At 38.1% G+C, this 23,253-nt stretch overlaps 1 protein-coding gene across 1 annotated transcript; it reads left to right on the top strand.

Moving 5' to 3' along the window:
• Positions 1-6,821: 6,821 nt before the first annotated feature.
• LOC144641921 (matrilin-3-like) lies at positions 6,822-10,111 on the top strand. The gene is made up of 3 exons (XM_078500938.1): positions 6,822-7,092; positions 8,188-8,598; positions 8,809-10,111. The coding sequence occupies exons 1-3, from the start codon at positions 6,960-6,962 to the stop codon at positions 9,117-9,119; spliced, it is 855 nt and encodes a 284-aa protein (XP_078357064.1). The 5' UTR covers positions 6,822-6,959; the 3' UTR covers positions 9,120-10,111.
• The last annotated feature ends 13,142 nt before the right edge of the window (positions 10,112-23,253 follow it).

The raw sequence follows: 23,253 nt of genomic DNA, 5'->3' as shown, positions 1-23,253 counted from the left end.
ATAAGCTCAGAAAAACCAACTCCGGATTCTACAATATTAATTCTCAAATTTCATTCTCAAGCATTTGCAACAGCTTGTGCTATACCAGCATCGCACCATGTGCCCTTTCTTCACATTCTACTCAAATAGTCAAACCTGTCCAACTGTCCTTCCAAAAACTCAACAAAATCTTCGCAATGATTTCTAAGGTATTCAACAACTGCAAAACGCACTATCAAATGATTTGCTAATTACATACTTAATTACCTACTTCCCTATTCGCCATCGGCCCTGAGGGCAGCAAATGACTTGCTACCGAGTTAAAGATCTGATGACTAACACTTCGAAAAACGAAAACAGTCTCCATTTCCACCACAATCATAGACTGCACAGCAGTTAACAGTCTATCTCTGGAAGTGTGGAAATGTGGAAATCTGGCAGTGAACATTTAATGAGTTAACACTCAAGTGAAAACCTCTCTACAATGTAAATCAAGTTCAAATTCATTTGAATTACTGTACATTGATCATAAGTCAAATTCCTTTCAATATATGGAACAATAGTAGGGATGTATTTTCAGTGTCTACATGCAGGTAAATGAGCTTATATCTGGGGGGGGGGGGGGGGATGCTTATAAGCAGAATTTTATAGTATTGGTCTCCAACAGGTGCCGCAAAAGATAAGCCATGTACTTCAGAACTTATTGCCTGGGTCAGTCAATGAAAATAATGACATGTATTACTACTGTATATATGAATACACAGCTGACATTGAGTGAGTGTTTTTCATAGCTTGCACAAATTTTACTTACATTCAAATTTTGCTCTTGTTGAACTGCACTCAGCTGTGTAAAATGTGCAGATTTAAATGGCAAAATAATAGTTGTATTTACATGTACAGTATTATAAATGGATTGTACTGTAATGCTTCCGTCTGTAATGCTCGTATTACAATGTAAGTAAATGGAACTGAGAGACTTGCATGTAATTTTCAGGCAAGTGACTTGGTTGAGTTTTTTCTACAATTACATGTACATTTGCTAGTCAAGTACATATCATTACTAAAATAATCTGACCTCCAGGTTCAATAATTTTGTGAAAACACAGTATGTTGCCAGTTGAACTGGATACAAAGTTTTTGGGTTCTTCAACATATACTTTCCAGCCAAAAGCTTGGTAAGAGAAGAAAGAGAGACAAGGGAGCCAACTTGTCATCAGTGGCTGCTACAGGACAAGGTTTATTTCAAAGTAAAACTAGTGCAAATTTTTTTAAATTTTCACCTTTTTCTGCAGGTGTTGGGTCGCTTATTAGACTCTTGTAAATGAGCCCCGCGTTTATAAGACGAGGGCTTTAAGCCTTATAACCAGGATTTTATGGTACATGTATGTCAACAGTGTACTTGTAAGCTGTATTCTCTCAGAGTCAAGTTCAATTTACAGTTTATTTCAACTAAAATTCCTGCAATTCTTACGAGCTATTTTGGCTAGTGAAAAACCCAAAACCTACTAAGCAAAACAATAATTCTACTAGCTTGTGACTAGTTGGCTACTGTTATTCTCAAGCCCTGTCTTCTTTTCTCAAATTAAGTCTTTGGCAGCTAAATATGTTTTATTACTTTAAGAAACGGAATGAAATGGTAATTTTTTGAAACAGTACTTGGTTCTTAATGCCTTCAGAGGGACCTCAAAAATGCAGAAGATAGAGACAATGAAAGCTGTTGAGACTAGATTATTACATGTTCATATAAACACTTGCACTGCCTTTTATGAGGCTGGAATGACAACAATAACTCAGAAGTCGAATGTATGCTGCCTTTGTTGACTTACATGTAGGTTTTGTGTGACAGAATAATAAGATTCCTGACGGGAAAGTAACAGTCATTTCTTATTTTAGCATGAAGATATTTTTCTGCAGGTCTCATACAATATCTACAATAATTGTAGGTGGATAGAATAGAACAGTTTGTTCTAGAATATCATAAAAATTAGAAATAACTGTTAATTTCCTATCAGGGATCACATTTTTCTGTCATGCAATTCTGGGTCAACAAAGGCAGCATGTGTTTAACTTCTTCCAGTTGTTGTTGCCTTTCTAGCATCATAATAAATGTATCTCAGTAAGTTTATCCCGGGTACATGTACATGTTTATCCGTATCAAACTTGAAAGCAAATATATTTAAGCATTGCGTAGAGAAACAAAGCAAGGCTGGCATGTCAGTGGGTGAAAACTACCACGAGTTACCTTTGACTAGAAAGGTACAGATAACTGTTCTCTCCAAAAGGAACTTCTAATATTAAAATAGCAAAAAATTCTCAAGTGATTGAGTTGCCTTAATGTGCCTTAAATAGAGCCGTAAGATTGTGGCCAAGGAAATGTCTAGAGGTCATTGCATTTATAGTCTGCGCTGCGTGGTTTCCTGTTTGTTTCACACTTCTTTGCCACATGTTTGGCTAGTTTAGTTTGTTTTTGCTCAAGTCTATTTGTAAAATACGCTTTAAACTCTCGAAATTTACGCCGTGGAAGGACAAGATATATGTTCCGTGAAAACGTTGATTACTTGCATTTTGTTGATACTGTTGCAAGATGTATTGTGTATTATCACTTAATATATCTTGGTCCGGCTTCGCAAGTGACAACCGGAAATGAATTTGATTGCTTGACGCTTAAAAGACTTTATCCCTGGTCCTCTTCGTGTCAAATTTCGAGTTCAGTGCTCGCCTCATTTCATCCCAGACCTTTCGTGCTTCTCTGCTCTTCAGGCGATCGAAATTATCAGCCCAAAGACGAATTGGCATTTTCTGATCATCGTCGGACCCATTTGTCGTAAGTTCTCTTTACCGGTCCGGATTCGGGAGAAGATGCTGTAGATGTACTTGCAACAGCACAGGCGGACCACCCTATGTGTTCGTGGTTAATAATTGTTGACATAAGGTCATGTTGAAATCAATGGCGCGTATAGAAGATATATAGAGAAACATTACGTCGGCTTCGATTTACTACAAAATATAAAGTTTACTCTAAATGATTCAATAAAAGTTAAGATGAAATGTTGAATGAGTCTTGTGTCGTGTTTTTTTGCCGCCCCGAGCCCTTTAAGCCGTTTTTTTTGCGAGATCATTTAGCGACCGGTAGAAGAGAGAGAGAAGAGAGAACAAGGCAGGCAGCTTTACCGCCGGCGGTCGCGACCTTGTCTAATTCAAGCTGGAACTGACGCTAAACCATCAAAATTCTCGCCTCGAAAACACCGGCATCCGATCGACTAGATATTTCTCTGTCCTTGTGCCGAATTAGAGCTCCACACTTCCAATATTTTTCGAGTAAAGCGATCCCGAAGTCTCAAAAGTAGCTTTCTCCATATGATCAGTGCAAAATTCTGGATCAAAGGAATTTGAAACATGCGAATAACAAAAGGAAATTTGACACATCTGTCAAACATCAAACGCACGTGCCCTAATTTTCTTTTGTTATTTTATTTGATGTTTGACAGATGTGTCAAATTTCCTTTTGTTATTCGCATGTTTCAAATTCCTTTGATCCAGAATTTTGCACTGATCATATGGAGAAAGCTACTTTTGAGACTTCGGGATCGCTTTACTCGAAAAATATTGGAAGTGTGGAGCTCTAATTCGGCACAAGGACAGAGAAATATCTAGTCGATCGGATGCCGGTGTTTTCGAGGCGAGAATTTTGATGGTTTAGCGTCAGTTCCAGCTTGAATTAGACAAGGTCGCGACCGCCGGCGGTAAAGCTGCCTGCCTTGTTCTCTCTTCTCTCTCTCTTCTAACGGTCGCTAAATGATCTCGCAAAATAAACGTCTTAAAGGGCTCGGGGCTGCAAAAAAACACGACACAAGACACATTCAGCATTTCATCTTAACTTTTATTGAATCATTTAGAGTAAATTTTATATTTTGTAGTAAATCGAAGCCGACGTAATGTTTCTCTATATATCTTCTATATGCGCCATTGATTTCAACATGACCTTATGTCAACAATTATTAACCACGAACACATAGGGTGGTCCGCCTGTGGCAACAGCAACGGGACTCGTCGGGGAGCTCGTTATATCGCTCGATGCGCTCCCTGGCCTGCTTTGACTGCCTTCACCCACGTTTAACTGCGAATGCAGTTCATTCATAAAAGGGCCAAACTGCTGTTGCTGCTGCTGCTGCTGATCAAAAAAGTAACCGGATAAAATGGTGTTGAACTGAGAAAAAAGCCACCTCCATCCATGATCGAGTGTTCTAGCGAAGTTCCCGCGCTTTGTGATTGCGTGCGATGATGACCTTCAATGTCATTTCCCTGACAGGTTCTGTTATCACTGGAGACGGCTTCCTTTGTTATTAAAGACAAAATTTTGGAAAATCGGTTCGCCTTTTTTTTTAAGTGGAGGTCGCACTTAAAAATCTCGCGTGTTGATAGATTTTCACCGCAAAGTAAACAAATTCTTCCAAAATTTTTTTTAGTGCGACCCGGCCCTAAGAAAAACAAACAAAAAGGAATTATGAATTTGACTTTGTGACCTTAGTGTCTTCAAAATATCATATCACGTTCTGTAAAGCGTATACAATTAACAAAGCAAAGCAAATTAATTTCCTGTTTCTCAGATAACGATAATCGCACTTCCCTTAATCCTTTTATTCTGTTTCTACACTATTCATAATACGCCCTTCCTATTCTTTACTGAATAAAGTTAAAAGAAACGAACAAAGCCGAAGATGAGATACCACATCAATATTTTTGTTTGCGTGGTAACTTCACTTAATATTCTCCTTTTGACACATCATTTGACATATCTGAAAACTGCTCTGACCTCAACAACCCTCGACCCTAACACGCACCAAAATGGCTTTCTTGTAACGCAAACAGAAATTTAACAACAGCTTTTCAGCCAGCCGCATACTTTAACAATACCCACCGCAAATATAATATCAAAACACAAACCTACCGTAAAGATAAATTCATTTTCCATGTAAAAAACTACCTATTTAAGCAACATATGTGAGATAAAATCTCCTTATCAGATTTGGCGGTATTACTAAAGATGATACTTCATGTAATATATTACATTATTCACATACCTTAGTAATCCAAACATTTACACCATGTCTCACACGTGTAAATAAGCACGTTTAAAACTCGACAAGAGAAAACGCGCAATACGAAGAACAGCATCCCGATGCATCTTATCAGCAAAATGTATCTATGTAAATATGTCTATTTCTTACCTTGTTTCCTTGCTACTTTATCACTTCGTTACCTTACGAGAGGTCTTACACAAAGCACTATCCTGAGCTACCAAGTCCCCTCGGATAATCTCGTGTTACGTCACGGTCACGTCGTTCACGACGTGACCGCGACGTAACACGAGACAAAAACTGTTCAGCCCAACAATATTGCAAAAAACCGTAACGCAATCCGTTTCAATCTTCGTCAATTTTGGCCATCTGTACCTTCTTTTGTATTTGCTGTGTTGTTGAAATGTTCCTTCGCTGTTTTAAAAGATTATTTTAATATTTCACCGAAATTGATTGTCATTTATCATGCCGCTAAATTTGGCTAAAATCCGTGACACAGTCCCTTAAATAGGAATCGCCAGCCATTTCTTGAAATGCATGGTCGGCGCTGATTTCTGAGGGAATGGATGGGGTTAACTGCATGTCAGCTGAGAAGTGACGCGCTTCTAGTTGACTGTTAGCTAAGATCCGAGCTCTGAAAAATTTACTAATGGCTGAGAAATGGGCTAAAATTTTAACTGATAACTGAGATTCAAGCACCCCCCACTCAGTCCCTCATTTCTGGAAGTGGCCTCGAGCTGGGCTAACTTAAAGATTTGACAACTCTGGCCAACTCTCATGTGGGGATCTTGGCAGGGTTGGACGAAATGCGTGGTATAGAGTTTTTTTCTCCAAATCTTCGAAAATCAAAACAATTTATTTTGTTAATAGTTTTGAGTGATATCTTATAGATAAATTGTGATGAAAATGAGCCTCAACATCACTGAAACACCCAAAACCTTCAGCAAAGCCAACAAGCAATTTGCTTGGATACGTGACTCTATTTTTAAATAAGGTTAAAACTTGAAATAGAGTTACGTGAGCTTTGAAAATCATGGACTGAGTTTAAGACAGTGACACGCAAACATTTCAAAAAGGTCAATAAGATACATCAACACTGTTTGAAAGTTTCAAGAATCACTTTTAAGGCCCGTGTTCGAACTTTTCTCATTAAAACGGCCTATTACAATGTAATGAACGAAAAAAAAAAACTTTTGTTGTAGCGTTGGATTTTTAAGGAAACCCTTACTCACATTGTCTTTATCCATACACCCAAGACCTATGGGTATGTGGCTACTGATAGGCTGTTGATAGGGGAAGGGGGACGTGTTCTGCGATGGAATAGGTGTAACTTCGTGCTACGGAAACCATCTTGAGCGCGCCAGCACCGCACGTAGCGCTGCCACGGATCTTTAAATGTGTACATTCACACTTAAAGGTTTCTAGCTAAAATAAATGCGAAAAGAATATTTACACATACATGTATGTATATGGATTAAAAAGAACGGGGGTATTAAACTGGCGTAGGGTGGTATTTTGGATGAAATGCAGCGAAATAAAATGTAGTACCGTGTAGGATTTTTTAAACTCGTTTCGACCTGTTTCAGCAACCCATCGGGTTTACTATAATACCATTTAGTAGGCATGTAAAAGAAATGTAACTAGAGGAAGCTAATGCAAAGAAGCTAATACGTGACACAAACATCAGCAATGGTACCACTGAAAGCTTAAAATAAATCAGCAATACCGAAGTTTGTACGTGTTAACATCAAACTTCCCGTTTTGATAAAATGCCGTGTGGAGAATAGAACAGGGAAGCTGTTGGGTCTATAAAAGCAGCTACACTAACACAGCTAACGCAAACCTGAAGAAACGCTGAGCTACTCAGACAGGACAAGAGCTGATTCTCTTTTTTGGTGCCCGATGTTCCAAATGTCGATGCAATACTTAGTTGCGACGATCTGTCTTCTCGCCTTCCTAACAGGCCACAGCTTCGCAACATTCTGGCGAAATCATAGGAAACCCACTCCGGAACCTGACCCTCAATATTATGAATGTAAGTGTTAATAGCTAGCTTACAAACCCCCATTACTCGTGTTAAGTCATTTGTCTATTTGCTTGTTTATTTGCTCAAATTAGATTCGTGTAATTAACATCATCAAAGTGTCCGTTTTTCGTGGTGGAGCAAGAAGAGAACTTAATTATTCCGATAGTTACCAGTTTTGACCATGCTAGTTGTTCAGTTATTATTAGCCAGGCCGTTCAAGCAAACTTTCTTTTGCACATCTCAGAAGTAAAAGCACAGAAAGCGCAAGCTGTACGAGTAGTCAAATGTGAAGCTTTGCGTTGTTACGTAATTTAAGCGATTTGCACTATATTTTATAGATTGAATTTTAATAAAAATTGCCTACCTAAACTACACTGTTTGCCTTTTAACGTACTGTGTGGTTCTTTAGTGGATTTGAATTTTTAGAGTTTTGGTAGAAACCGTAATGTATGATCGCAAAATTCGAAAAATATGACCGTAAACTGTAGACGGAATTTGATCGCGCTTGAGCTCTTGGGTAGCTCTAAGGTTAAAGGGGCTATGTCACGGCTAATTTAATTTTATGTTATAAAGTTTGTCAAATATTCGCTATGAAACTACATGTTTGCAAAGAAATTAATTCTATGATTCTAAATGAAAAAAACATAGCTTCAATGCAGCCAAATGTGTCTCCCGGGCGTTATTAGTTAAAGTTACAAGCATACAAGATTAACTTTGAAAACTGTTCCGCCGGACCATATTTCAAAAACCCACATCGCAATCCGTTTCAATCTTCGACGCTTTTGGCCATCCGTTCCTTTTTTTGTATTTGCTGTGTCATTGAAATGTTCCTTCACTGTTTTAAAAGGGTATTTTATATATCTAAACGAATTTGATGGTAATTTCCTATGGCTATGTTTGGCTTAAATCCGTGACATAGTCCCTTTAATTCTTGGACGGACCAAGTCATAAATTAACCTCGCGCGATCGGCTTCCCACAGCGCCTCCCGAAGGGCTGCATCTTAGTTTTTCAGTTAAAAATGCTTTATGAGAAACTTAAAAGCATAGACATGTATGTTTATCCTTCTCTGTAACACTAACAGTTTTCAAAATTATTTTTTGCAGCGTTTCAAAGTGTGCCAACCAAAGACGAAACAGCGAAGAAGTTAATAACAAACTTTCTGCGTATTCCTTTGTCCTATCTGCGCTCCAATCGCTCCAATCCAAGGCTCAGACGACAGGCCAATATCATAGAAGATATTGTGGTTGTTTTGGATGGCTCCGGGTCGATTAGAAAATGTGAATTCGACAAAGCAAAGCAAGGGCTGAAAAACATGCTGGACTTGGGATCCGAAGTGGGATTTGACAACAAGTATGCGGCTGTGACATTTGCAAACGATGCAACAATCCACTTTAACTTTGTAGCCAACCCCGAGGCAGGAAAGAAGTTGCGGCAGATTGCTTATCCAACTGGAGGAACCAACACTCAGGCTGGACTGAAAGAAGCAAAGAGGCTGTTTGAAGATCCCTCATTAGGTAGGTTTCTACTACATACTTCCCGGCAGAAAGTCTGTCGTGCATGCTCTTTCGAAATATACAAGGGGATATACTTCGGCTTTACTTGAAACTTTGTTTACGACAGTATTTTTGAATTGCCTTTCTGTTCTCTTAACCAACTTCAGATCTTTCTCGACGCCTAGTAAAAAATGAATTGTAAATGTGGGTGTGTATTTTAATCATTTTTAGGAAAGCGCCCTGGCGTCACCAAGGTTGTTTTCCTAGTCACTGATGGCCGCTCGAACATTGAGGCTGGTAAGACCATACCCAATGCCAACTCATTGAAGAACACTGGAGTGGAGATTTTCGTGGTTGCAGTTGGAGACTACATTTCAGGAATAGATGAACTCGTAAAAGTGGCTTCAAAAGATCCTAAGGATCACGTGTTCCGTGTCGAAAGCATGTCTACATTTTTAGAGATTACTAAATTGGCCATTGACTTAGTCGCTCCTGGTAAATATCAAATTATTGCAGGCCAGAATCAGCCCCTTTGTAATTAGTGCGCCATTCACTAATTTTGCGGCAGCCAAGAAAATTTGATCTTTTGAAATGAAACAGTAAGTTTGTCAGTTTAAATAAAAGGTAACGAAATGCCTAATAACAATGCTAAAAACAGCATCACCTAAGTTTTCTTCCTTTTCCTCTATTATGAAAAACTTTGTTGTTACTGGCATAGTCAGTAATAATCCGGAGCTATCGCGCAACTCTTCCTTCAGCTGTCCTTAAAATAGCAGAACACTGTTGTTACTAAATTTTGCTGTTGTTGATAATACTGAAGTGATTGATACTTGATAACTTCTTAAAGGTTTATAGATACAAGTCAGCTTCGCACCGTAAAAACATAATCTGAGAAGTTTTCATATATTCTTTTGAAGAAGCGCCGGCTTGTCGGCTTAGACAAACACATCTTTTTAGATCTTTCATTTCAAAAATTTCAAATTTCCTCTCCTATATTGGTGAATAAGCCACTTTATATTGAGTGTGGCGTGCGTTCTTCAAACGTCCCGAAGACATTTCGGTCCGGAAAAGCCACATTTCTGCAAAAAATACCAAAATGTATTCAAGTTGTGTTAGTTTTACGTAAAAGTGAGCAATAAAATCTGACGTTTACGAAGCATGAAGGGCACAGTTTTCAGCCCGGAACTACACGGCCATTTTAAATTTTAAAATTTAGCTTTCGAGCCCAAAATGGTATTGAGGTTTGAGAAAGGCACACCTGGGGCAAAACGTTATGTTAAGGAGCATTGTTTACTGGTTCCTCATAAACCTTAGTTATGTAACAGTGTAAAAGTTTGATTTAGTTTATAAAAGCGCTTTTATAGAGGTAAAATTTTTAGTTGGGGGCTGGTACTGGTTTACTGGTTAATTTTTTGTTGACAATACATCTGAAGCTAATTTCTATTATTGACACTGATTTTGATATGTTGCATGTAGCAAGGACAGTTACATAGCTATTTGTAATAAACCGGCAGTCATTTTATAGGGTTCACAAAGAAGGTTTTATAGCTAATCAATATTTTGTAACTAGCCCTTATGGTATTATGCGCATTTGAACATTTTATATATGAAATTTGCGCACTATAAATGTTATTATTATTATTATTATTATTATTATTATTAGCATTATTGATTTATGTGTTAAAATGTGAAAATCAAGAAGACAATTGATTTGTCAAATAGAAAGCTTGTTAAGTATAAAATAAATATATTTTTTTGTTTTGAATATTGTCTTCTTCCTCTCTTGCGCTCGCCACTTTTTATGTCAACAACACTTTTACTTGAGCTTCTTCTAGTATCACCTATTTCCCTAAAATCGCGCTACTCGGTCTCCGGGAAAGCTTTGTTATAGCCTTCACTAAGAACAGGCGGATTATTTTTTCGTCTCGCGCCCCGCGCCGTTCAGCCTGCGTTACTAAATCAACAACAATGTGACGCAGAGAAAACCCCTTTAAGTTGAGATCAATCGAGTTCCATCTTTAGAGGAACATTGTCAAATACCTTCACTGCATGTTGTAAGAAAAATGCCTCATTTCAACATTAAGTATCGTCAAAAAAGTTGTAAGTTACAGGAGAGAGAGAGAAAAAATACCATCTTGCTGTCTAGCTTCAAACAATAACAATTTCAAATACATGCAGAAGTTTAATTTAAGTGTATCCTAAATAATCAATGATCCAATTCATCACCATTAAGGAACATTCCTAAATGAGGATCATTAGACGGTCTTCGTCAATTTTGGCCATCCGTACCTTCTTTTGTATTTGCTGTGTTGTTGAAAAGTTCCTTCGCTGTTTTAAAAGATTATTTTTATGATTCACCGAAATTGATTGTCATTTATCATGCCGCTAAATTTGGCTAAAATCCGTGACACAGTCCTTTAAATAGGAATCGCCAGCCATTTCTAGAAATGCATGGTCGGCGCTGATTTCTGAGGGAATGGATGGGGTTAACTACATGTCAGCTGAGAAGTGACGCGCTTCTAGTTGACTGTTAGCTAAGATCCGAGCTCTGAAAAATTTACTAATGGCTGAGAAATGGGCTAAAATTTTAACTGATAACTGAGATTCAAGCACCCCCCACTCAGTCCCTCATTTCTGGAAGTGGCCGCGAGCTGGGCTAACTTGAAGATTTGACAACTCTGGCCAACTCTCATGTGGGGATCTTGCAAAACACATCTCGTGTGTGCAATTCTTGGCAGGGTTGGACGAAATGCGTGGTATAGAGTTTTTTCTCCAAATCTTCGAAAATCAAAACAATTTATTTTGTTAATAGTTTTGAGTGATATCTTATAGATAAATTGTGATGAAAATGAGCCCCAACATCACTGAAACACCCAAAACCTTCAGCAAAGCCAACAAGCAATTTGCTTGGATACGTGACACTATTTTTAAATAAGGTTCAAACTTGAAATAGAGTTACGTGAGCTTTGAAAATCATGGACTGAGTTCTAGACAGTGACACGCAAACATTTCAAAAAGGTCAATAAGATACATCAACACTGTTTGAAAGTTTCAAGAATCACTTTTAAGGCCCCGTGATCGAACTTTTCACCAAGATTGTTTTCCTAGTCACTGATGGCCGTTCAAACGTCGAGACTAGCAAGACCATACCCAATGCCAACTTACTGAAGAACATTAGAGTGGAGATTTTCGTGGTTGCAATTGGAGACTACATTTCAGGAATAGACGAACTCGTGAAGGTGGCTTCAAAAGATCCCAAGGAGCACATGTTCCGTGCCCAAAACATGTCTCAATTCTTACGTGTTACTGAATTGGCTTTTAAATTAATTGCTCCTGGTAAATATGAAGTTACTGCAGGCCAGCATCAACCCCTTTGTAATTAGTGCGCTATTACTGATATCGCGGCTGCTAAGAAAATTTGAGGTTTTAAAAATGAAACAGTTAAAGTTTAATTAAATAAAAGGAATCGAAATGCCTAACCATGATAAAAACACCATCATCTTAGTTTTTTTATTCTTCCAAAATCGCCTGTTATTGAAAACTTAGCCATTAGTGACATGACCATCCGGTGCTAGCGTAACTCTCCCTTCAGAAGAAAACTATTGTTACTAAATGTATTTTTTTATTTTGCTGTCCTTGGTCATCCCAAGTTAGTGTTGCTTGAAAATTTGTTAAAGCTTGATAGGTACATGTCAGCTTCGCATCGTAAAAATAAAATATAATTTAAGACGTTTTCATATATTCTTTCCGAGTAACGCTGCCTAGTCGGGGCAAGACAGTAGCTTTAATTTCAAAATTTTCAATTTTCCTTTGCAGCTATTAGTCAGGTGGCTTAAGGATAAAATATTTACCGACTGGAAGAAAGCACCAAATTTGGCACACATGATCTTTTCGATTTACCAAGCAAATCCAGAAGGGGTGCCACGTGATCCGGTTATCCGGGGGGGGAATGACACCCATTTCAATTTCTGGGTATCTCTATTAGCATAAAATCGAGGCTGGACCGACTGGAAGACTGGAAGAAAGCACCAAATTTGGCACACATGATCTTTTTGATATACCAAACAAATCCAGAAGGGGTGCCACGTGATCCGGTTATCCGGGGGGGGATTACACGCATTTCAATTTCTGGGTATCTCTATTAGCAGAAAATCGAGACTGGAAAGTCTCATATCTGTTTCTTATTGGCAACTTTAGTGAAAACAGATAACATAACATTACTTATTAGATAATCTCGTTAGTTTGCAAAGTTGGACGATGTTTGCGATGCAGTCACGTGACAGTCCCATGAGTCTTTGCATGAATATGAGACATACAATCAAATGTACCTCTTCATGCTTCTCATTGGCAACTTGAGTCAAAACGAATCAGAACAGCACTTATTAGATAGTCTGGGTATTTTTAAAAGTATGAAAGATGTTTGCAATAACTGAAGTCACGTGACAGTCCCACAAGTCTTTGCTTTCTTGCACATGAGGTGTACCATCTACAGGGCATGTGGGATTCACAATTTCGTCTTTCAATAAAGAAAACCATTTCCCTCAGTGTTTCCTCACACATTCCAAAAACACGCTCCATGCATTGGTATGTATTGATATAGTAGACTATGAAGTCGTCAACGTAGAAAAAGAGCTAACGGGTCTTACCGTTGCACAATTCAAGAGGGTCCTCGATACCCTGATCATCTTAACACATTGAAACCTGAAATGCCCTAAGCCGCCTTGGACTTGTGTGTGCCTTTAATTTGTTCTATTTATAACTTTTTCAAAAGAGAAAAAAGGCATCAAAACGCCAATAGGCGCAGCAGATATATTGGGCCAATTCAGCTTGAAATCCTTACAAAACGCTTGGAAATTTTAGAGAAAAACTCAGAAACAAATTTCCCTCTTGCATTTTTGGCTATTTCGTGGTACGGATTCTCGTCTCATTGATGTTTCCTTGGAAATTCTTGAAGTGAAAAGAAAGCCAAGGCACAACTGTGGCATAAAACCTTCGTAAAGTGGAGAATGGAAAAGCCGTAAAAATTAAGGGAAAGCCCAGAAAGAGGTAGTCACCTTTGCATTTGTGCGCATACCCGAGTTAAAATGCAATAAAATGGGTTGTTTCCGGTAAACGAGGGTTGTTTTTGTGTTCCATATAAGTTTTGAGCAGCTTCAATCCATTTAATTCACAACTGACTAGAAAATGTCAAAACTGTCTTTAAAAACGCGCTTTTTTCGAAAAACTCCAGAAGTTAGTGGGTTAACAAACAAATTTACAGTTTTTTTAATGAAATTAACATGCAATGATTACACACTTTCGTTCAGTCGTGGTTCAAAATGTCACACAAAAAATCATCAAGGAAAAAACATGTCGCAAACAGACATCTTGCTAAAGACCTCTCTTCAAGATTTGTGTTTTTTAAAAGCATTGATAGTGATGGCACGGTGTAGCTGCTACTGTATCCGTATCAGGTTCAACGCAGCACAAGTAGATTCATTCTACAACTGATTCGAGAAAAGTCAGATCAGAGAAAACGTTGCAGAGGCAAGATCATGAACTGAACACTAAAAATAAAGCAGCAAGAATATAAAATATAGAGCGGTGATATGTTCCAAAGGTCGGAATGTTGCAGTTAAAATTCCTAGTGTGAATAAAACCCGGGCATGGCACATCACCTACAGTAATAGGGGCAACATAAAAAAAGCTTGCATAGCAGGCGCCTTTGTAGGTTTTAGGTGCACGTTTAGCCCTCCCGCACCTTTCGCAAAACTTTCACAGTTGTCAGCAACGCACGCTTACAGCATTGAAAACGTCGCCAAGTAAAGGATAAATCATGCAGTAGCCTTAGCTAACTTGAAGCGAGCATTTGGCCTGTTTTGGAGATGGTTAATGCAGGATGCGTGGGAGGCCTGGCGGCCTAATATAAATTGTTAACGCGCTAGACTACGGATCAAACGGTCCAGGCTCGAGCTCTGGGCGGGGTCACCTTGTTGTGTTCTAAGGGAAGGCCCGTTTCCCCTCAAAGTGCTTCTATGCACCCAAGTGTATAAATAGGTTTCAGCGAGTTTACTGGTGGGGGTAACCATGTAATGAACTAGCGTCCCATCTAGGAGCGGGGGGGGGGGGGGGATAGAAATACTCCTAGCCACTTAATGATACAGAAACTGGGATAAACCGTCTGGAAAGTTTGCGCCACTTGGCTTGGGGTTTTACCTAATGCAGGATGGCCAATATTTCTGGATTTTTTATGCTTCTATATTTAAAATGGTCCCTTCACATACATGCAGAGAAAGTTGAACTTCTTGGGCTGATAGACACTCTGAACAGATCTAGATAATTGTAGCATTCGTTTAAAAATTCGGTAAACAATGAAATAGAATCAGAGTATTTTGCCTAAAGTAAAAATTCATTTTAATCTAAGTTAAAATAAAATTTAATTTCTTTTTAAATAGCCATTACCTTCGAAGTCTTTATTGCTTAAGCTCCTATTAATTTTACTGAACGGACATGCTGTGCAGCCATCTACACAAACGGGGCATTGCATCCCTGCAACATTTCATCCCCGGGACGAGTTGAACTTGGCAAAATTCACATGTCCGATCTTCTTTTTCGTACGTGTGCACACATTTTAAATGCATATTACAAGCCCTCATTGTACGATCCTGCTATATGTGCCCTCGTATGTCGCCACGTCTACTGCAAACGATCTGACATGTCTGACATTATGTAACTTGACTTTTTTTTATAATTAAACAATTTATTTCAAAAGGAATGGGAATAAACTATAAAAGAAACCTAAATTCGCAATCCCGCCGACTCTGAAATTATACAGTAATTCGATTTGCATGAATAAAGCAAAGACTCGTGGGATTGTTAGCTGGCTATATATATCGCAAATACTTGTAATACTGTTAAAAGTAATCAAACTAATAAATGATGTCTCTATAAGTTTTAATGTATAAAATTTTTATATTTTTCCAATAATTATCACAAAAAGGAACATTTGATTTGTTAGCCTTATTTTCATGCAAAGACTCATGGGATTGTCACGTGACTAGGTTGTAAACATCCTTCAACTTTGCAAACTGACGAGATTACCGAGATAAGTGATGTTTGTATATATTTTGACTCAAGTTGTTGAAAAGAAATGCATAAAGAAGTCATTTTGACTTTTCAGCCTCGTTTTCATGCTGATAGAGATACTTAGAAATTGAATCGTGTGTCATTCCCCCCCGGATGATCGGATCACGTGGCACCCCTTCTGAAATTGTTTCTTACACCAAGAAGAACCTTTGTGCCAATTTTGGCGCTTTCTTCCACTCTGTAAACATTTCGCCTAAAAATGACCTTAAGCCACCTGACTATATATTGGTAAATAAGCCACTTTAAATCGAGTCTGGCGTGCTCTCCTCAAGTCCCGAAGAGATTTAGGACCAGAAAAGCCATATTTTTGGAAAACATTTTGTTATATTTTACATGAAACTGAGTAATAAAACCCTGAAAATCTTTACAAAGCACGAAGGGCGTAGTTTTCAGCTTGAAGCTACACGGCCATTAGATAGAAATTGAAAAATAGTTCTTGAGTCCGAAATCGCATTGACGTTTGAGAAAGGCACGCCTGGGAGGATTGGCGAAACATTATGTTAAGGACCATTGTTTATTAGTTGTTCATGAGCCTAAGTTATTAAACAGTAGAGGAAGGTTTTGATTTGATTCATAAATATGGAGGATACTATTTGTAGCTGGGGCTAATAGCTGGTGTACTAATTAGGATTTTGTAGACATAACATCTAAAGGTATTTTTTCTTTTATTGAGTATAATGAAATGTTTTAGTAACGACTATTGCCTATAGCTCGTAGAAAACTGGCAGTCAGTCTAAAGGGAACGATTAAAAGATTTTTATAGCTGGGTGTATTAATCAATCTTTTATAGACGTTAACGCTGTTAACATTGTTGATTGAGGAGTTAAAATGTGAAAATCAAGTAGAACATTGATTTGAAACTGTATAGCTATAGAGCAAACATCGCTAGAAATCGCGGACATTGAAGTCGGCGAATTTTGATGCATCTTACATTAACCGCTCGCGAAACTTGGTAATAGCCGCTGATTCGAAAGCCTGACTTTGGGCTCATATACATCTACGATGGTACACAAAAATGCAGCCTACACAGAGTAATATTTTGTGAAGTAGGAAAACCACTGGTCATAAATATTGCCTGATAATAAAAATGGAGCAAAAGATCTTTCAAACGATGGCTTTTGCGGCAAAATTGGAGCAAAGACGGCTGAAATATCGTAGCTCAAAGACAGCGGATTTTGGGATTTCAATGTGAACTGCCGCCGTGTGTTTACAGTATGCGATTTTTTGTGGTTTTCTAACGGCAAAGATACAAATGAAATCTAATCGGAAGGAGATGTAAATCATTTGCACAGGTAATTTGCCTGACGAATCACACATTTGATTCTTGCGTTTGGTTCGGCACAGTTGTAAAATCATACGAATTATTACTTATGATTCTCCACAATAGTAGAATATGTCATTGTATTCGGAAATAATTTTGTTGTGTGTAGAATCAAACACTAACGATCTAGTGTATTTCACAGGTCTGTGGAATCAAGCGGGAATCACACGTATTATTAGTTATCATTCTCCGCAAAAGAAGAATACATCGCCGTTGTATTCGGAAAATAATAATTGTGTATCCTGTAAAATAGTTAAAATAAATCCAGTTGTATCCCGATAATTCGAACCTTCCGCTATCTCGAATCTTTTTAATTCCCCTCCAGGTCATTTTCCTACTACGTTTAACCATCGATAACTTTATCTTCCGTATACCGGTAATTCCAACCTTCTCGATTTCCTCTGAAGGCTTGAATTGTCTGTAGAATCAAGCGGGATGACAAAATCGACCAGCTGCAGTTTTACAGAGAATAAATTTCGGTTTAAGCTACTAAACATGCAAACAGTAATGACAGTAATTTAAATAAAACGTGGAATACTTCGCGAAACTAAGCGAAAGCTGCTGCATGCCTATACATTCTAATTTTTTTCAACCTACCGCATGCATTTGACTTTCCAATGAATTATATGCCTGATTCTTCAGGTGGTTTGTCAAATGAATATTTATTCCAATGCTTGATTCGACAGATGAATGTTTGATTCTATTATAAGGAAGACAATCCGCCCAATGCTGCTTGTCGGCAGCGTTTGCGCGATGAAAGTCAGCAGTGGAAAGCTCCTCTTATTACTAGTCGCACTTTACCCCCATATATCAATAAAATAATCAGAACTCCTTCGCCGGTCCTTAGTCTGTTACCTTCACTGTCTACCTGCACTTCGTGTCCACAATACTTACACCAGGAAATTGAGCCAGCACTGCAGTAATCCGTAAAATGCGGTAATTTTCATTCGTGCCTACGAGACCGGGAAATATTAAAATGCGATGGCTTCAACTAAATCAGTGACTTATTACACAGGTATGTAGAATCAAACAACAGGCTAAAATATCTATATATTATGGGATTATTCTTCGAGGCAATCCTATGCGGAATCACCCGATTTATTTCCTAAGTTTACAACCATGCGTAGAATCGTTTGGATTTGATTCAGCCAAATTGTGTACGCAATATCATTCACGCAACTGATATTATTAAATGCTCAGAGGAAATTTCTGATTTGTTTATATATGCACGCATGCTCAGTGATGTCATGGACAGCATAGATGGTACCACAAGTGTTGCAGGTTTGTAGTCCTTATAACTCACAGGAACTTCACTGTTAACCATCGAAGATTAATGTATGTTCCAGATGAGTACACTACTCAGGAGACCCATGCCCACTGCTGCAGCTTATAATGCGGAAACAGTGGCTCGCTCAAAGCAGGAGTAACATTTTATGTAACATACTTACCTACTGATAACTCAGCAAAGAAAGCCACTAAATGTTTTATTTAAAAAAAAAAAACATTCAAGCTTATGCAATATTCTCCAAAATTTCGGGTTTTGATTCAATAATAATGGCTTTTTGATTCTTCGAATTCACCGTATGATTCTACACGAGATTTCGCACATGATTCTTCACATTGTTTCTCGAAAACGTTTGATTCCTCGCATGAACAAAATAATATTTCACGTGTGATTCCACAAATGAACATTTGATTCTTCGAATATGCCGCATTCAAGCGCTTGATTCTTCAGCTGATTTCTGTGAAATCATACGCGTTTGATTCAACAGTGGATATTGAAGCAACTGTAAAATCAATTGTGGAATATATCGATTGATTCATCAGGCAAATTACCTGTGTTGGTGAGTTAGATTCATGTATAGTTTTATCAAATCTGCTTTCACATTTTTTCGATCACATTCAGTTTGCCGATAATCCCCGTTTATAAACTTTAAGTTTTCGGTTTTCGCCATACATTTCTCCTCTACGCCTTATAATTTTGGTCTCAAAAACTGTTCGCAGAAAACGTTCATGAATACAAATGAAATTCGAAGTCTGCACTTCAATTCGTGTACAATGTGGTTCTTAATATATCAATCTATTGTGTTCCGCTTTCACATTTTTACATTTGTTAATTTGTCAAGAAATATTTAATAAAACATTTCATTCTCCATACATTTTCTTTGTAATTCTTGCGTTCGCTTCTACGGTCAATGTACCGCAGGACATACTATTCGCGGACTCGGAGGTCCGCGATTTCTAGAGATGTAAATATATCTTTTTTGTTTTGCCTATTGTCTTCCTCGTCATATTGCCATCAGACACCGTCCTAGCTGCAGCAATATACCTTTCAACTCAAACGCTAAAGCATAAAGGGGAAGAATGGCTGAACTGAACGGATAATGATTATGCTTCATTTTCTCAGCCTTTGTACTCAAAATAGACAGCACTCGAACCTAGAGTCTAATGTACTAACCATGAACTCATAGAATGATAGTGACAGCAGAAGCCACGCTTGAGCACAGCATGGATACTGACGTTTCCTTCTTTACTTGGGGCTTACTTTACATTAGTCCTCTGACCTTTTCATCATAACTGATAAGGCCTAACTAACCGAAACGCCAAAACAGGAAGTTTGGCTGAATTAAACGGATGATAATGATTATGCTTCCTTATCTCATCCTGCTTGTTCCTTTTTCAGCCATTTGTACTCAAGAACGGACAGCACTCGAACCAAGATCGCTCGATCCAGAGTCCAATACGCTAACCATGAACTCATAGAATGATACTCATAGCAAAAGTCACACTTCGTCAGTGTAACTGAAATAAGTCTTCCTTTCATTCTTTTTCAGCGATAACGGTACCTCAGATTTTAATTAACTTCCCAAACATTCACTGCATAGCATGAATACGTTTCCTTCTTCACTTGGGGTTTACTTTACATTACTCCTTTGACCTCTTCATCTAAAAACAGCCTAGCTAAAGCAATGTATCCTTCAAGCTAAACGCTAAAACAGGAAGGGGAAGTTTAGCTGAACTGAACGGATGAATACTGATTATATTGACCTACTCAAACAATTTATATTGCACAGCGTAAATACGTTTACTTCTTCACTTGGGGTTTACTTACCTAGCTGAAGCAATGCATCCTTCTAGCTAAATGCCAAAACAGGAAAAGGAAGTTGGGCTGAACTGAACCGATGAATAGTAAATCTTGATTCTTTTGTTCAGCAAGTACGAAGAACGTATAACAAAACTTCTTAGAAGTCGAAGACCCACACGGAAATAGCTTCTAAACGGCCGAGAGTCCTACACGTGTACGGAATTGGCACGTCTAATCTTTAAGTGAATGACGCTTTTGAATTGTTTTTATATACATACTATGATATTTTTTTCATATTCGTTTAAGTTTTTCATCTTTTTTGATGCGCATCTACCCTCCTACGTATCGACGCCTTTAACAAAGGAAACAAATTGCATGGTACAACACAGGACTACTAAAAATAAGTTCGCCTTTGACTTAGGAAGGTTAAGTATTCTGACAGCAATCGTTCCATCATATATAAATAATAAAGTTTTGGGGTGCATTTAAAAAAATGCGTCGGTAAACTTCAGGCAAACGTCACGCCGTTACAATACGCAAATGCGACAGTTCAGGTAGTTATTGGTGAGGTGGAAGTGGTTGGCCAGCCAAAACATAACTTTCAGATGAATAGCCGACGTGTTTAATTCTTGTAACTTGGTGCAGTTGGTCAACATGGTATAGAATTTTCCCCTGAAATCCTTGAAAATCTTAATAATTTATTTCATATTCAATTGATTTTATAGTTGTTGAGTTTTTGCTAAATATACAATTTTGATAACAAGGACCCCAGGCATCACTGAAAACAATGAAAACCATCAGCAAAACATGAACGCGAATATATCCCGCAAATTGAAGAGAAGTGACCTGCGATGGAATGTAGTGTCGCGTCGTGCTAAGGAATTCGGACTGGGGAGTTAAACGGCGGCACGGATTAGACGCCAGCAGTGCTGAATCACGGATCATGTGTATTACTGGAGAGTTCCTAGCTTAAAAATAATTATATGCTATCTCGGTATAGCCAAGCTGAGGCAATATGTCCTTCAAGCTAAACGCTAATACAGGAAAGGGAAGTTTGGCTGAACTGAACTGATGGATAATAATTCTCCTTTTTTTTTTAAATTTCTTTAACGCGAAGTACCCAAATTGAAAGTGAACAGGGAATCACGTAGCCAAGCAAATAAACCTGTTGTTAGTTTCAATCGCTTTCAATTTACGATCACAATTCCGCTTTGAAAATCATACTTTTTGCAGTGAGGACTAGTCATACAGCGACAAGCAAACATTCAATTAAGGTCAATATAACATTCATCAAACTTTGTTTCACAAAGTTTTAAGGATCCTTTTAAGGTATGTAATCGAACTTTTATTCCTTATGTTTATCCCATAAAACAATGCAATAAATGCAAGGAAGAAGGGTAGTCTGCCAGTAGCATTATCAAACCTTCTGAATCGAGGATATCAGTAGGTTCTCACTGAATAGTTCCTACAAACTTCCTAGCTAAAATAAATATGTAAAGAGTATTTTTACACGTGTATGGAATATAAAGAACGGGGAAGTGTAAAATGGTAAATTGGATGAAATGAAGCGCCTGAGCTATGTAATGAAATATAATGTATAGGATTTTTTATTCTTTTTCGGGCGGTTGCTGAAACATTAGTCTGTGTAAAGCTGCTGTCTGTTATTTCCTCATGCGGAAAAGGAACCGGCGTTCCTTTTTCGTCGCAGGAAGGAATAAGGAGACGGCTTCACACAGGCTACTGTTTCAGCAACCGTGTGGGGTATACTTAATTACCCTTTATAAGCCATCTGAAAGAATTTGCACCAAGAGCTTAACCTTATAACTGCTGCTGTGCATCTTTCGACAACTTCGGAATTAACCCAGAAAAAGCTAAAAATAAATCAACTCATAGTGACACAAACATCAACGATGGTACAACCGGAAGCTGAAACTAAATCAGCAATTGCGAAGTTTCTACGTGCTAACATAAAACTTCCCGTTTTGATGAAATGTCCTGTGGAGAATAGAACAAGTAAACTGTTGGGTCTATAAAAGCAGCTACGCCAGCACAACAAGCTCAAACCTGAAGTGACGCGGAGCTATTCAGACCGGCAAGAGCTGATTCTCTTTATTGCTGACAAATATTTCTGAATGTCGCCGCAGTACTTAGTTGCGACGATCTGTCTTCTCGCCTTCCTAACAGGCCACAGCTTCGCAACTCCGGATCCTGACCCTCAAAATTATGAATGTAAGTGTAATTTATTAGCCAACGTGCAAACCCTCTTAGGAGTGTAAGTCATTTCGTATTTGTATATTTTCGTGTAAATAACATCAAAGTGTCCGCTTCTCGTGGCAGAGCAAGAAGAGAACTAAGTTATCGTAAGGAGTTTTGACCATGCTAGTTGTTCTATTATTATTGGTTAGTTTCGTGAACATGGTCGATCAAGTAAACTTTCTTTTAGAAAATCACGGAAGTAAAAGTAGTACTTTTAGTCAAACAGAGGAGATTAATACATTAACAACAACAATAAATTTCTGTTTGAAATCTGAACCACACAAGGTGAACTGAAAACGGTGTCTGGGATTTTTATAGCCAGTATAGCCAGTACAATTCCCACGTTTTGAGTGGTTTACAGGCCATGCTTGTTAGATATGAGATATTTATAGCGAAATCATTTCCAACGCGTGCTCATGGAAAAATTGTTGAATATATCGGTATCTACATATGTGATATTTATGCAAGGCAGGAGAGTTCTTCCCTTAATATGAGCCTACAACAACGCTAATAAATCTGCAGAGATACCACATTTTGGTCAGGAGTCTTGCCAACTTGACTGAAAATAGTCTTATGTCTAGCGATCAACGAAAGTCGCCTAAGGTCAGTACGGTAACACCGTGCGAAGAAGAGTCAGTTTATTTCTTCAGCGTACTTCCGTTTCACGCTTGTTATACAATCACTAGTCAAACCAATTCGCCTCTATTGTATAATTTTCCATCTTTTTCCTGGTTCGGTCACAATGTGTCTTTTTTCTCCCCAATTCTAAAAAAATTAAAAAAGAAGGGAAATATCAGGCTACTACAGCTTTGTAACGAAAGCGGACTGAAAACCGGATAATTCTGCAATTATTTTAGAATACTGACGAAATATGTGATAGGTAGGACAA

The sequence above is a fragment of the Oculina patagonica genome, chromosome 2 (assembly GCF_052425735.1).
Source record: "Oculina patagonica isolate OP01 chromosome 2, crgOcupat, whole genome shotgun sequence".
NCBI lineage: Eukaryota > Metazoa > Cnidaria > Anthozoa > Scleractinia > Oculinidae > Oculina > Oculina patagonica.
The sequence above is the reverse complement of the archived record's forward strand: the minus strand, read 5'-3'. Positions and strand labels throughout refer to the sequence as shown.